General features: G+C 39.1%; 1 protein-coding gene across 1 annotated transcript; it reads right to left on the reverse strand.

The window, feature by feature from the left end:
* Nucleotides 1-2,231: 2,231 nt before the first annotated feature.
* On the reverse strand, nucleotides 2,232-10,067 carry LOC103507014. The gene is made up of 8 exons (XM_017443132.1): nucleotides 9,941-10,067; nucleotides 8,514-9,563; nucleotides 7,931-8,216; nucleotides 7,283-7,545; nucleotides 4,644-4,777; nucleotides 4,091-4,319; nucleotides 3,219-3,304; nucleotides 2,232-2,441 (listed from the first exon to the last, which is right to left on the reverse strand). Exons 1-8 carry the CDS (start codon nucleotides 10,065-10,067, stop codon nucleotides 2,232-2,234), a joined length of 2,385 nt encoding a protein of 794 aa, XP_017298621.1.
* Between the last annotated feature and the right edge of the window lie 5,979 nt (nucleotides 10,068-16,046).

Here is a 16,046-nt window from a genome sequence, read left to right on the forward strand (position 1 = left end):
AGGGAGGGAGGGAGAGGGAGAGAAAAAGTGGGGCGTAGAGGATAATAAAGACGAAAAGGTGATACATAGGTATTTATTAGTGGATGTGTCATTTCTACTTATCCTTCTTTTCTCTGTTTCTTTCTAAAGAAAAAAAAATCCTTTCTCCGCTTCTATATTTTTCCTCATGAAAATTCTGTGTTTCTTCCCAAAGTCACAGAAGTTAAACAATGACGAGGGAGAGAAAAAGTGGGGCGTAGAGGATAAAGACGAAAAGGTGATACATAGGTATTTATTAGTGGATGTGTCATTTCTACTTTTCTTTCTTTTCTCTGTTTCTTTCTTTCTAAAAAAAAAAAATCCTTTCTCCGCTTCTATATTTTTCCTCATGAAAATTCTGTGTTTCTTCCCAAAGTCACAGAAGTTAAACAATGACGAGATCGGTGAACACAATAATGGGCGTTTTCGTGACATCTATTGAATTCAATTTATTTTTATTGTACGTACAAATGTGGTACATGGTACAATGTCTATGGTACCTATACATCTATCGAAGCGTGAGCTTATTTTGGTCGTCCTGAGTTTGTGTGTTCACCCTGTAGACAGACGTGAGGTAACTGTCGTGTGTTCAACATGATACCAAAATACATGCGGGTACTAAAGAGATGTCAACTCCTTTTTACCAGGCGAGCGCCTTGACCAATACACCACCAAAACAGGTACGAAATGGTATGCCATTGGCTTCCTGAACAAGTGAACACCCTGTATATAGGAAGATATAATATACCTACATACATTTAGCCATAATATAGGTAAACATACATATAATAGTATTGGATTGGTTGATAAATAATAATAGAGTAGGTACAATAAGGTGCACGGATGATATTTCTGAAACAGGTAAATCAAGGATGTCCAAGGTTGTGGCGTGTGCCCCGGTACCCTCATGAGTGTCACTCTACGCCACCTGGCACTCACTAGGAGGAGTGCAGAGTGTGGAGTATGCCATCATTAATATTCTGGACACTCCTCGCTATAGGACTAGGAAGTGCCAGAGGAACAGATGCAAGCATTGGGACTCCGAATACGATTATGATTTATATTTGACGAATAAATTTGTCAAAGACTCAAAGAAATAGAAGAAGAAGAATGAGGAGGAAGAAAAAAAGAATTTATTTATAAAATCTATAATAATTATATATGAATATGATAGAAAGCTTAACATGAGAAGAAGACGATCAAACGTATATGAAAACCCAACTCACCTATGTACGTAATGTATTGTGGAATAAATACACAGGTATCTTATGTAGAGGGCCGTATTTAGGGTGGCCGAGGGGCCCGACCCCCTAAATACGGCTATAGATTTTGGTCTTGTCCTGGCCATAGGGATTTCTAATTTTCTACCAATAGCGTACATGTGTTAAAACATGACTGTTCACATCACCCTGTAGATATAGAAACCGAGTGTCTGAAGCCACCCTGTATGAAGCGTGTCACATGATGAGGGCGTACTGTAATTTTCACAATTTGCCGATTTTTCAGTCGCGTGCTATCAGCTTATCATTTCCCCGAACTGTTGCTCAATTCCTATTGGTTGAAAAACAATTAAAACACACTTAACATGGCAATGAGGCGTGAGGTGTTACCTGGTACACCATGAATATTGATGAGGCCTGGAGCGTTACAGGGTGCAACAACTGCACCATGGCCCCTGCGCCATGGGCTAAATTCCTAAGTTAAAGCCCGTTCCCACTTATCGTTTGGGAAAAAATCGTGTCGTGTGAAGTGGGAACACACTCATTTAAATTACATTGCCTACCGGACATTAAGAAAAAACCTGATGAAACTCGCTATTTGTTGTAATAAGTCACTTGTCACTTGTCTCTATTGTAAGCCATAAATAAATTAAAAATATCAAAAATTGTTCATAGAAACATCTTGGACTTCTGTTTCCTACCATCTATATCTATTTATGATTCGACTTATGTCTTAGTTATGTTCTTGAGACTCTTAAGAAGTTATTCATCTTATTCTTGGACAAATGTGTTTATTTTGGCAAACACCTAACATTTACAAGTGCCTATATTCAATTTTTAGGTACATAATCCGCAGGTATAATAAAGATATATACCTACCTATATTTATGTACTATGTACCTACCTTTCTACTTAAATACATAATTTATACAGTAAAACAGTAATATATTGGGCACACGCTCCATCTCAAGGTGTTAGTCAGTAGCCATAAATTTATCCATTTTGGCAAACATCAAAAAAGGTTTGCCGAAAGTCCGACGTTTGTTCTTCGGGCGAACAGAAGTGGAAGGCCTCTACCTCGGCGAGGTTTTGGATGGTGTAGAGGTTGCGCTTGATGAGGGTGATCTTCTTGAGAATGTGGGGTCCGTACGGGGGACCTACGGGGACCAGGATGGAGCCGTTGATCTTGAGGTCGGAGATAAACTGGAAACAAAAAATGATTGGACATCATGATAAAGGGGAAACGGAGATGGACATTATGAGATTCAGGAGTAAGGAGTGGTGAGAAGAATTGGTTTGTAACATAAGAGGGATTAGGAGATATGACGTCGCCATGAGGCTGCCTTTATGAAGACAAGGAAAAGTATCGACCTAAGTAATAGTGGTAAGACTGGTGAGTAATATAGGTTTATGGTCCAGGAGACCAGGGTGAAGAAGGGTCTCCTGGCTGCAGAACCTCCGGACGTGGTGCGGAGGAAACGATCTGTTTTGGAATGGCAACCAAAAAAGGTAAGATAGCCTTGCTGATCACAAACATCCGACGGGGACGTTATGCACCAAAAGAAAAAAGGAGGAGGAGAAGAAGAAGAAGGAGAAAAAGAAGAAGAAGGAGAAGAAGAAGACGAAGAAGACGAAGAAGAAGGAGAGGAGGAAGAAGAAGAAGGCGGAGGAGAAGGAGAAGAAGGGGGAGAAGAAGAAGATGGCGGAGGAGAAGAAGAAGAAGGCGGAGAAGAAGAAGAGGACGAAGAAGAATTGAATTGAATTGAACATTATTCCATTTATTTTTATAAATTGTTGAACATAAAGTACACACTAAGCTAAGGAATAACTTCTGAGGAGCAGAAGAAGGAGGAGAAGAAGAAGGCGGAGAAGAAGAAGAAGGCGGAAGAGAGGAAAAAGAAGAAGACCAAGAAGAATGAGCAACCATCTTCACTTTTGAAGACATCCCTACTTCTTCTGAGATCTACATAGTTTACTCACTTCTATTGGAATATGTTTCACTCCACTTCCAAAGTGGATGACATCATAAGGGCCGTTCTTCTTGTAGGGTTTTCTAGCATCCCATTCTGGAAAAAAAAGAAGCAAGAAATCCGGAAGACATGATTGAGGGTTTCCAACAAACTGTCCTTGAATCAAAATATTAATCAGACATTATCATCCTGTCAAGATGGACCTTCACAAAGTTACAGAATCTTCAATCTATCGTTTGAGACATTATCATACCTAAACTTACATTGTTTTAAAAACAATGATTCAAAGGGCCATTCCATTCTGTGTTACTGACCTTTTCAGAAATGTGCTTATCACAGATTCCCCGAACAAATCACATGCTTACAAACGTGCGAAATCGAATGTTTAATATGCTTATTATTATTTTATTTTTTATTGTTATTTATTATAAATTTAGGGGGTCATAAAGGTCAGTGAGTGATACAAGCATGACCTAGCCTAGATTTGATAAAACTAACCTAATAACAAGTTCATGGAAGGTAACAATCAGGATTGATGAAAACCCTTTGTTATTATTTTCAATTGTTACTATCACTTTATTTTTTCAAAGAGGTTCGACAGAGGGAACTGTAACTGCTAAGGTCTTACCGTACCGAAATCGGAGAGAAAAGGAAGGCAGGATAGGAGAAAGCCAGCCGTTCCGAGAACGAACATTATCCGTTCAGGATAAAATCCGCCCCGGGTGGGAAGCGAAGGGCTACCAACCAAGCTAACTAGGCTGGCAGGCTGGCACCTAAACCTTCTAAACCTAGTGCGCGTCCACTTTGACGCATCAAGCCTCAACTAGCCAGCCTAGTTAGCTTGGAAGGCAGGGTCCTCTGTCAAAGCCATAGCCCACTTACCCACAACATCCATGATCTTGTACAGCTTGTAGAGTTTCGGATAGGATATCTTCAGTTTGGTCATGAACAGATTGATAAGCTGGGGGATGTGATCGACGGCAGTGACATGACCTTTGTCCCCCACCATACGTGCCATACAGCAGGACATGAACCCAGAACCAAACCCGAGGTCCAACACGTTGGCTCCCGGGAGCAACTTGTCCGATAGGTGCTGGAGACAAGCAGCTTGCTGAAAACGAAATGGGGGAAGTGGTGTGAGGGTCGATCAGGGATTTTCATGGTTTTAGCCAAAGATCGTGCATTAGGCCAGGAACTCACTAACAGGTCTACGTAAGACCTGATCAGGTCTACCTGATAGTGAGTGGCTGGCCTTAGCACTCAAGGCGGATGAAGGTCCCATGCCTACCTCACGGAGATGGGAAATAAGGTAGAACTGGTAGAAGGGAAGAAAATGAATACCTTTGTTTCCACTGACAATGCCATAAGTTTGAAAGATACTCTTACTCCCCTTACCCAAACATATGACCAGGTACCAAATACTGCAAGAACTTACATAGCTGGGTCTCTCGACAATGGAATTTGTACCAAAGTTATGCGGACTATCAATGTAGCCATCTTTGGCGAATCTGTCCCTGTCTACCCATTGAATGGCTTCCAACACTCTTTCATCTTGGGCAAAGTTGTTTTCTGAAATCAAAATCGTGAACAATGAAAAGAAAATCATTTATACTGTTGCTGATGTAATCAGAGTATATTTTTGAGCAGTGGCATCTGTTGTTTTGTTGTTGACAAATCCCAAACCACTTTTTTCCCCAATTTAATTGTAAACAAATTTATATCAATAAAGAGCTCTATTACACTGGTAGCACAATGGAACAACTTGTTCTATGCTGACAGTCTAATTATGTAGCTCTACTTATGCTGGGGTTTACCTACTTGGGGTTGAGATGAAACGAGGACTTCCCTATTATTGATAGCCAGGTCAACTTCGGATTGAACTCAATACTGAGACAATCCACGGTGGTAACTTATGCTGGGGTGTACCTACTCGGGGTTGAGATGAAACGAGGACTTCCCTATTATTGATAGCCAGGTCAACTTCGGATTGAACTCAATACTGAGACAATCCACGGTGGTAAAACTCTACCTTAAGGCGTGTCCACGCATAGTCGACCGGCCGTCGATCAATCGACGAGGTAAATCTATGTTGCCGAGGCAGTGTGGACGGTTTAGTGGATATTGATCGACGGCTGGTCGACTATGTAAAGACACACCTTTACAGCTATACACTGTTAGCATAATGGAACAACTTGTTCTAAGCTGACCAGTCTTTAGAGACTCTCAACGGTGAGCTTTAGCTTATAAACCACTACGTGTACTTAATATGTGCCTACCTTTCAAATACTGGATAAACTGCTGGTTGGAAGTGATGTCGTAGGACTTCATCCGCTCTATTTCATCACTATTGCACCGGTCTTAACTAAAAGTTTCGTGTCGCATCCTTGTCACATTTGGAAGATACATACCAAACTTAAAGTCTCTAGCTCTTACCGTTCTCGAGATATTTTGTTTACAGACAGACAGACACACGGACCAATGGCTGAAACTTTGGATTTAGGCTCTAGGGACCTCAAAACGTGTTTTGGCACTAAAATTTGACCATCGAAAATTTGACCCGATTACATTACTTTCCTTCCTATAGGATAAGGAAAGTAAAAAGACGAGAAACTCCCGCCTAGGATAAGGAAAGTAAAAATACATACGAACTTAGGTAGGTACTCAATACTCATTGGGTATATTCAACATTTTTGTTATCTTCGATATCAATCAATGTTATCTACTCACTCGCTCAGAAAACTGTTCTTTTGTTATTCAAATGATTTCGAAAAGAAAATCTCCACAGATTCTCGGTGCTATATGGGTCAGTGATTGAGGGTAAATTAGTTCAAGTGGTCAAGACGAGGAGAGAAAAATTGCTAAAATCATCTAAAATGTCATTTAGGTAGGTATTTTACTGAACAACAGTGCAAATTTCGCGTTATTTTATGAACAGACGAAAGTAGCTCTGATTTTGAACGGTTTGTCTGAGTTTGACATACCTACCTATTGGCAAACATTAGAGGGCATGATTAGGCTTACCATACGTCCCGCTTTCGGCGGGACAGTCCCGCTTTGGAGCCTCTGGTCCCGCTGTCCCGAGAAATCCTCTGGGGACGCTAAAATGTCCCGCTTTCGCCCAAAGTCCCGATATTGTCCCGCTTTAGCTGGTCCAAACCTAAATATTATCATTGAGAGCAATGAGCTCGGGAAAAAAAAACCATTTTACGATTCCAATATTGTACAATATTATGTATCAAAATATTTGAAAATAAAATGTAGGTATATTGATTGTGTAGTGCAGAGGCAGGTAGTTTATACCCACATGTTTGTACCTCACCCCCCCCCTTCGTCCAAAAAGGACTGCGTCCCGCTTTGGGCCAAAAAAATTATGGTCACCCTAATAATAAATTAAAAGAAATAACAATAAAGAAGAAGAAAGAAAGAGAGAAAGAAAAGATACCTACAAAGAGAGAGAGAGAAAGAAAGAAGGAGAAACAGGGCCCGTCCCTCCGGGAATTTTTTAGCCCGTAGTTTATTCGATCATGGTTAAAGAATGCCTTTGTACCTACCTAATTTGTTTAATATTCAGTTTATTATCATTCTTGATTTGATTTTTTGATTTTACTTTCATGTAATGATTTAAATCCCCCCCTTCGTCCAAAAAGGACTGCGTCCCGCTTTGGGCCAAAAAAATTATGGTCACCCTAGGCATGATGCTTGCTCATTAGATTTTAGAACTGACCAGCTCTTTTGGGGTTCTATTATTCTATTCGTATTCAGTCCAATGGATATGGATGGCCGCCTAATGTGCCTAATTCAAAAGCAGTTCTGAAAAAAAAAAGTTACCTAGGTACCTACCGTATAATGGGCGTAATGCAAGAACAATTATTTCATAAGTTGCGCCTTCAAATTTAAAGAAACTTGGTGTCGTACATTATGAACAAGGTTGCATTTATGTATTATACCAGGCGTTTTATGTTTAACCAGCGAATAATAATAATAATAATAATAATAATAATAATAATAATAATAATAATAATAATAGTGCTTATTTATACTGCTCTAATAATAATCTACTTAATATGTGCCTACCTTTCAAATACTGGATAAACTGCTGGTTGGAAGTGATGTCGTAGGACTTCATCCGCTCTATTTCATCACTGGTGTCTGGATCCGGTTCATAGATGTCCACCGCATCATCTTTCCTCTTATCCAGGTCCCGATTGTCCCGGTAGTATTTCCTCAGTTTGCGCTGTGACCAACCTTCCTGCATCATCTTACAGTAGTCGTTAGCGTGGAAGACGAGATGCTGGCCTGACTTTTTCAGATTCTTCGGGTGATGCTTTCCATGATGCCTGTGGAAATTGAGGTAGTTGATCATTAATAAACGTTCGATGTTAGAGGTTCATACCAGGTATTTTTAATTACCTACTCTCTTATGCCAGTCATTCACTATCAGGTAGGCCTGACAGGTACACCTGATCAGATATACCTGACACCTGATTAGGCCTACCTGATAGTGAGTAGCTGGCCTTACTGATCTCTGAAGATGTGAACTAAGTTTGTGAAACTACCTGTATATAATTCATTTCAATAAGTTTGTGAAACAATTAATAGCTATTATGTATGCATGTACAGAATGCATGAAGCCTTGTCGAGATCCTTTCTCTTTTCTTTCGACACATGGTGTCTCATTTTCCCTAGCAAATTCTAGATTTTCTAAAACTCTACCTCCCTCACCTGACTCCATCAGCATCCTGGGACTCATCAGCATGATGATCTGGCTTTCCAAAGTTCTTGCGCTTCTCAAGATGTCTCTTCTTGTCTCTGACATTGGATATGTCATCATTCGCACTGTAGTTATCATCATAATATTCATTGAAACTATCGCTTTCTTTGATATTGTCTTTCTTTGTGGCATTGCGATATTCTTCCAGCTTCTGTTCAGCGATTTCAATTTTCTTCAGAACTTTGCCCTTTCTGACGAATAAGTTTCTTCGAACAGTTTTTTCATTGTTTAGTCTTTCTTCAACAAACAGAGAAATATTGAAAATTAAGGGAATGCCTTGAAATGTAGATCATTGTGGGCTTGTCTGTAACTGTAGGTACCTATTTGTAGTTTGAAGTGTCTTTTGTTTGGACTTTATGGCCATGATTTCCCTATAAACGTGTCTATGTATATGTAGTTTGTCTAAATACACATGCCTACATAATTATCTAGTTACTTGGTTTCTAAGCTTACCTTCATATGGTTGAAAATAATGTAGTTTGTCTAAATACACATGCCTACATAATTATCTAGTTACTTGGTTTCTAAGCTTACCTTCATATGGTTGAAAATACAGTTCATCTCGTCCTTTGCTACTAACTGGTAAGTCTTTCTCCCAAGATTCTGTAGTCACTTTGGTCACGATAAATTGGTACAAATACGATTTCTGCATTGAAGCCTCCCTCAATTGTATTTCTAACTGTTCTTTCTTCCTTTCTCTTATAACAGACTCATTGAAATGTCTCTCTTCACTGATTAATTCAAGATATTCTTTTTTCAAACGCTCTACTTTTGCTTCATACTTGTTTGTCGTTGGTTTTTCCGTGTTGGTCATCGGCTTTAGTTTTCGAGTAGTTGAAGTCGTCTTTGGAGTCGATTGTAACTTTCGGAGATCAATCACCTCCTTGTGTATACTTTGAAGTATGATTGGAGAGTGTTTTAGGGTGAACCGTTTTATTAACTGCTGGTTTGTTGTCTTGATTTTATGTGGGGCATATCTTAGTGAGGTCATTTTATTTGTTTGGTACCGGTGAGCCTCGACTCTACCTCCCATGACGACTAATCTTCTTCTATCTAATGGTTTCTTAGTAGTGTGAACACTTGAATAGAACCTCCTACCAATTGTATTATTTAACATAAAACTATCAGTCTTAGTAGTAAATATTTGATATACATTGGATCTTACAAATGACATTTTTTTACATGACTCTGTCGTTTCAATTTGGACAATGGGTGTCTTGTTGGGAACAGGTAAACTTTCAGTGACCACTACTTCAGTTATTGTGCTGCCAACAGTAGGACTGGTTACAATCTCGCTGGTTTTAGGTATACTTTCGGTTATTGTCACTTGACTTGTTGTTTTGTCAACTATAGTATTGCTTTCCATCCCGGTGGTAATAGGTATACTTTCAGTTACTATAGTATTGCTTTCCGTCTCAGTGAGTATGGGTAGACTTTCCGTTATAGCTTCAGTTCTCGTGTTATCTACAGTGTTATTGTTCTTTTGGTCCTCAAATACAAAAGTTCCTAAACTAGTAGGTGTTGTTGTACGCTTTGAGTGTGCCGGTTTAGAACATGTGTAGCCAATGTTGGTACCGAGGATTCCTGGATCAATTCCCGGCAAAGTCGACGTTTTTTCGCTTAAGTATGGCGGTGCACTTGGCCGCGTAATAATCTCACCCAACATAAATTATAAGTAGATATACTTACATATTGCGGCCATACGAGAAAATCCAGTTATTTTTTGTTCTACAAATAGAAAAAAAATCAGAACAGTTTATTTGTTTTGTTGCATAACGTAATACTGCCAGAGATGATCAATTACATAACTAATAATGTGTTTTCAATAGGTACCTGCTTCAATTTTTTCTCATTTTCAAACCTTTTGGGTACCTACAGAAAAAAAACTGTGCTAAGGCCACCCACTCACTATCAGGTTGATCTGACAGGTACACCTGATCAGGTCCGCCTATCAGGTCTACCTGAAACCTGATGAGTACCAACATCCGTGTCAACACGGACTGAATCTTGCCTCCGTGAACTTTCACAAAGTTCAGGAGAGTTGTCTTCATTGTTGGCAAAACATGAGAACATGATCTGACTACACATGATTGCAATTAGAACTTGGGTCTTCCAATTGATCATCACTTACTCTATGTTCAATGAGAAACAAGGAGTCTCTCATTTAAAGTCGTTCCAAATCTGGCAGCATGGCTTGAGTTACTCTTTGTGATATTTTTCCATTGTAAGAAGTCGAATGTTCACATTATCCTGTGATAATTTAACATTGGACTTTCATTCCTTTCATTAGAACAATCAACGTGTACTTAAATGATTAGGTATAAACATTCGATGATGACGTTTGCTCATTGAAAAAATTTCCCTAGGACATTGGCAATCCGTTCCTTTATAATTTAACTACTTATCTCCAGTTCTTGAACAATTACCGGACATAAAAACCAACAGGGTTAAAACCTTCGTTTGATTCCTCTGATGAGTACACAAACTATCAGGTAGACCTGACAAGTACGCCTGATCAGGTCTCCATGGATAGTGAGATTAGTGAGTGACTGATCTAAGGAAACTATCGTCCACATTGTTGGTCGGTGGTCGGTCTCGACTTTAGTGTAGACGCGCCTTAAACACATTCACTTAATTCAAAGCCTGATGAGTACACAAACTATCAGGTAGACCTGACAGGTACGCCTGATCAGGTCTCCATGGATAGTGAGTGACTGACCTAAGGAAACTATCGTCCACATTGTTGGTCGGTGGTCGGTCTCGACTTTAGTGTAGACGCGCCTTAAACACATTCACTTAATTCAAAGGTTCTCTCTCTAGGACCTCAAAGTGAATGACTTACATAACCATTTATGTAAGTACCTCAATACAACCTTTAGATAAAATTAACATTCCTACATGATGTACACGTTACCCTACAGAAAGTAGAAAAGAACTCAACATAAGCATAATATAAACAATAAGTACAACCTAACTTTACAAATAAAAGTAGTGTTATCTCCCCAGCAGAAATCTTACCTAACCTGCCGTTAGGTAACTCCTATAAACAATAAGTACAACCTAACTTTACAAATAAAAGTAGTGTTATCTCCCCAGCAGAAATCTTACCTAACCTGCCGTTAGGTAACTTGTACATATACCGGTAATGTTAGGTAACCCTCTTCTCTTTGATCGGTCAGCGTAATCAAAGGTCAAACTAAGAAATTCAACAAGCATGTCTCCTCTAGTGTTTTTCATATAGAGGGAATCTAAAGGAAAGAAAGTAAAGTAAGAAAGGAAGGTCCCGAATCCCACCATCGATAAAAATTTGTACTCGTTTTTCGATTGCAAATATTTCAACGGGTTACTTTCTCGTGTTCTCGTGTTGACCCAGCACCTAAATGGGAAGTAGTAATGTTAGGTAACCCTCTTCTCTTTGATCGGTCAGCGTAATCAAAGGTCAAACTAAGAAATTCAACAAGCACGTCTCCTCTAGTGTTTTTCCTATAGAGGGAATCTAAAGGAAAGAAAGTAAAGTAAGAAAGAAAGGAGGAGGGAATAAAGGAAGATAAGAAAGGAAAAATACAGGAAGAACTAAAGAAAGAGAAGGAAAAAAGAAAAGAAGAAGACAAGAGTAAGAAAGAAAAAGAAAAGGAGAAAAAAAGTAGAGATACTTCCTTATCCTATTGAAAGATGCTTATTTAGGTGTTCTTATACCCCAACTTTTACAATATCTCTAACCGTTTTGTCGGTATAGCTGAAAACCACCAAAAACGGTCGAAAACCGCCAAAATGCGGTCAAAATACCGCCAACCGCAGCACCTATCTTAACCAAACGTTTTGTGTAACATCCTTGTCACATTTGTGAACACTTGACAGCTACATACCAAATTTCAAGTCTCTACCTCTTACCGTTCTCGAGATATTTTGTTTACAGACAGAGACACACACGGACCAATTGCTGAATGCTGAAACTTTGGATTTAGGCTCTAGGGACCTCATAACGTGTTTTGGCACTAAATCTGACCATCGAAAATTTAGGTAGGTATTTATTTCTTTTCCATGCTTACGTTTACATAAGGTGATAACAGTTTCTCATAAAAAATTCCGGGACTTTTATTTTTATGAGATCCCAACGCAAAGCCATCTTATCAGAAAGCAGGAGGCATTTTTTTTTTTTACTTTTTTTAAGTTCCTACCTATAATTTTATTTATTTTGTTTTTATCATTATTTGCTTGTCCTATTTGTTCAAAGCTTGTTGAGTATTTGTTGTTTTTCCACAGCTTTTAGTGAGTGGGGGTCTAAGCTAATATTGGGATTCGGAAGTGTTTTTTTTTTTTTTTTTTTTTTTTTTAATGTTTAAAAAAAAAAAAAACTCTGTGGATCAACACGTTCCCATTTTATCACATTAGCTTGTTATCAGGTTTGCGGATTAAGTTCTCTAAGGCGAGTGAGTGGTAAGTAAGTAAGTATAAGTCTTGGAGGTATTAGGTTTTTATTGAAGATTGAGTGTCCAAGTATCAATATCAATTTGCCTGTAATTATCAACAACGCTGGGGTCAAGAGAATACAATGACTAGACTCTTCGGTACTTCATGGCAGTCTATGAAAGGGACCTACGCCCACCACCTATTTAACTGCCCAGATCTTCCAATTATGCTAGACCCACAACAGCCCTGTGAACCAATCCCGTAGAGGTGGCACAGTTGCTGGGCCTAGAGACGGAGAACTAGTCGACAACGGTAACAACAACAACAACAACAACAACAACAACAACAACAACAACAACAACAACAACAACAACAACACCACCACCAACAACAACAACAACAGCATGAAATGTGCAACAACAACAACACCAACAACAACAGCATGAAATGTGGTAGGGATTGCAATGCCTCACGAGTTTTAATCCCGCAATCCCTTAGTTCCAGGCCTGCGGGATTATGGCAGATCTGAGATGTGTGAGGCCAGCCATTCACTATCAGGTAGGCCTGAAAGGTATGCCTGTCAGGTCTACCTGATGAGCACACACACACTATTGTAGTCGTAAATCTCATCACATGTCAGTGATTGTCTGAAGAGTGATTATCTCAATGAATACAAAATTATTCTAAGCAAGTAAGGAATTACTAAAGACTTTGGGAATCGGTGATTCACATATGCCGTTCAGGAATTTGAAAATTCGACATGATTTTTCCTCATGCAGCTCGGGTTTTCCAAATAGGTAAAGAGGTCCCCGTAAATTTTGCAGAAATTAGACAATGATAGCAGTGATATGCTGATAAGGTTGATTAATTTGTCCACACGCTGCGCTGGTTACCTGTAAATTGGGTTGCACGTGGCCCATTTGTCAAGATGTCGTGCTTGTCACCACTCTCTGCCACCTAACCTTCAGGGCTTTTGTCAAAAGAGCTACCCTTTGGCAAATAAACAATGAGATTTCTGATTCTGTCCGAAATATAAAATTGATTTATCAATAAACAATAAGTTTTTATAGGTATTAGTTACCTACCTATATTTATTAATTATCATAATAATTACCTACCTAGGGGTTACTTGATAACAAAAGCTACAAGTAAGTAGGGTGTAGCCGCATACTTAGTTGTGCATTTTATGTAATTATGTAATAGTACTTACATACCATTGTTACTAACCTTTGGGGTTCTTTGACCTTTGTGTTGCTTTATCAGAACCCCCGACCAAAATGGACGTCCATTTTTTTTTAAAAATGGACGTCCACATCAGAGATCAGGAAGAGACCGCCTTAACATAATAGTTGTGCATTTTCATTTCAAAATGGTCGGGGGTTCTGATAAAGCAACACAAAGGTCAAAGAACCCGAAAGGTTAGTAACAATGGTATGTAAGTACTATTACATAATATGTAGGATAGATAGCTAAAGAAATTTTAGTGGATTTCAATGTTCCAAGCAATTCATGTTTGTATATGGAACAATAAATAAATTATAAATACCTACTTATTCTATAGATACCTTCAAGTGACTTTAAAAGCGTGTCCACACATCGTCGACCGGCCATCGATGTCGACTGAACCGTCCACACTGCCCCGATAACATGGATTCATGTCGTCGATGTTGATCAACGCGACGGCCGATCGACTACGTTTGAACACACTTTAACAATTGGAATGAGTCACCCACAGTTCAACATTCGCTGAGATATGAACTCAGGACTTTCCGAAACCAGGAACTCAATTATTATGTATCATCTTAAAATATGTACCTATAAAGCAGAGGACTTTCCTCAAGCATGCGTGAATTCGACCATGTGGTTTTGCAGTAATGTCAGTACACTCCGAACAATTCACGACATTCACAGAAATGGCATGTAGCCGAGTTGTTGGGGAATTTGTGAAGACAAACCAGTTTACTCGCGAACGAAGGTAGGTATTCCCCAATGAGGCTACCATAACTGATGTCAATATTGAATTGAAAGTCCAAGTAGTATTTAAACAAAGTAGTATCTAAGTATAGTATTTAAAAAAAATCTGGTGTGAACATCACACTACTTTCCTTATCCTATTGAATGATGCTTATTTGAGTGTTCTTTTACCCTAACTTTTACAATATCTCTAACCGTTTTGTCGCTATAGCTGAAAACCGCCAAAAAACGGTCAAAATCTGTCCAAAAGCGGTCAAAATACCGCCAAGCACAGCAACCATCTCTACCAAACGTTTTTTTTTTTTTTTTTGCATCCTTGTCACATTTGTGAACTACATACCAAATTTCAAGTCGCTAGCTTATACCGTTCCAGAGATATTGTTAAATTACACCGAAAACCGCCAAAAAGCGGTAAAATGCCGCCAACCGTTGCACCGGTTTTAACCAAAAGTTTCGTGTCGCATCCTTGTCACATTTGACAGCTACATACCAAATTTCAAGTCTCTAGCTCTTACCGTTTTCGAGATATTTTGTGTGTCGCATTCTTGTCACATTTGAAAGATACATACCAAATTTCAAGTCTCTAGCTCTTACCGTTCTCGAGATATTTTGTTTACAGACAGGACAGACGGACACACAGACAGACACACACGCGGACCAATGGCTGAAACTTTGGATTTAGGCTCTAGGGACCTCAAAACGTATTTTGACACTAAAAACCGACCATCGAAAATTTGACCCGATTACATTACTTTTCTTCCTATAGGATAAGGAAAGTAAAAAGTTATACCTATGTAGGTTCTTAGGAAGATACTACTTTTATTACTATAGGTAGGTACTTCTTCTTCCATTTACACTGACACTACCTATAATTTATAATTATGATATGAAAAACCTCTAAAGGTACCTACATCTACATCTCTACATGCATATCTGTATTTACTTTAAATACCCAAGGCTGAATATATATATTATATACTATACATACTCGTTATACTGTCGGCTAAGAGTATAAAAATCCCATTATCATTACTCATTTTGCTCATACTCATCATATTATCAGGTACTTTAAATACCCAAGGCTGAATATATATTGTATACTATACATACTCGTTATACTGTCGGCTAAGAGTATAAAAATCCCATTATCATTACTCATTTTGCTCATACTCATCATATTATCAATGAGATGACGAGTATCTTGTCATCATTCTATCAGACTGCTTTTCACTCAGAGGTGGTATATCCCAGATCCCCCAGAGGCAGGTATATCCCCGGTATAGCGTATGTCATTACCTGAGTGTGTGAATCATTCTCAGCCATGCGAGCTTGGTTGTCTCTACCGCTAATTTGTTTTGATAAATTGAGCTTCCTGTGTTCTGTCCATGGAGTCAAAACTCCAGCACTCCTACGAAAAGGTCTGAGTCTGAAGGGGAGGTTAATGTCTGATGCCTCACGCTCAGATCATCTGATAATACGCAGTCTGTCAGACGGTCTGAGGTCTGAGCGTGAGTGACGGGACTGGAGGGCCTCTCAGCCATGTGAGCTTGGTTGTCTCTACCGCTAATTGGTTTTGATAAATTGAGCTTCCTGTGTTCTGTCCATGGAGTCAAAACTCCAGCACTCCTACGAAAAGGTCTGAATCTGAAGGGGAGGTTACTGTCTGATGCCTCACGCTCAGAT

The sequence above is a fragment of the Diaphorina citri genome, unplaced genomic scaffold (assembly GCF_000475195.1).
Source record: "Diaphorina citri unplaced genomic scaffold, Diaci psyllid genome assembly version 1.1 scaffold281, whole genome shotgun sequence".
Lineage (NCBI taxonomy): Eukaryota > Metazoa > Arthropoda > Insecta > Hemiptera > Psyllidae > Diaphorina > Diaphorina citri.

What these genes read in the sequence shown, in the direction of transcription:
- LOC103507014 (XM_017443132.1), bottom strand. Translation starts at nt 10,067, where the DNA reads ATGTGTAGTCAGATCATGTTCTCATGTTTTGCCAACAATGAAGACAAC. An exon ending in GTTTATCCAGTATTTGAAAG is followed by an intron (nt 4,778 to 7,282) that starts GTAGGCACATAT and finishes TTTTGATTTCAG; the next exon opens with AAAACAACTTTGCCCAAGAT. An exon ending in CAAGATCATGGATGTTGTGG is followed by an intron (nt 3,305 to 4,090) that starts GTAAGTGGGCTA and finishes TTTTTTTTCCAG; the next exon opens with AATGGGATGCTAGAAAACCC.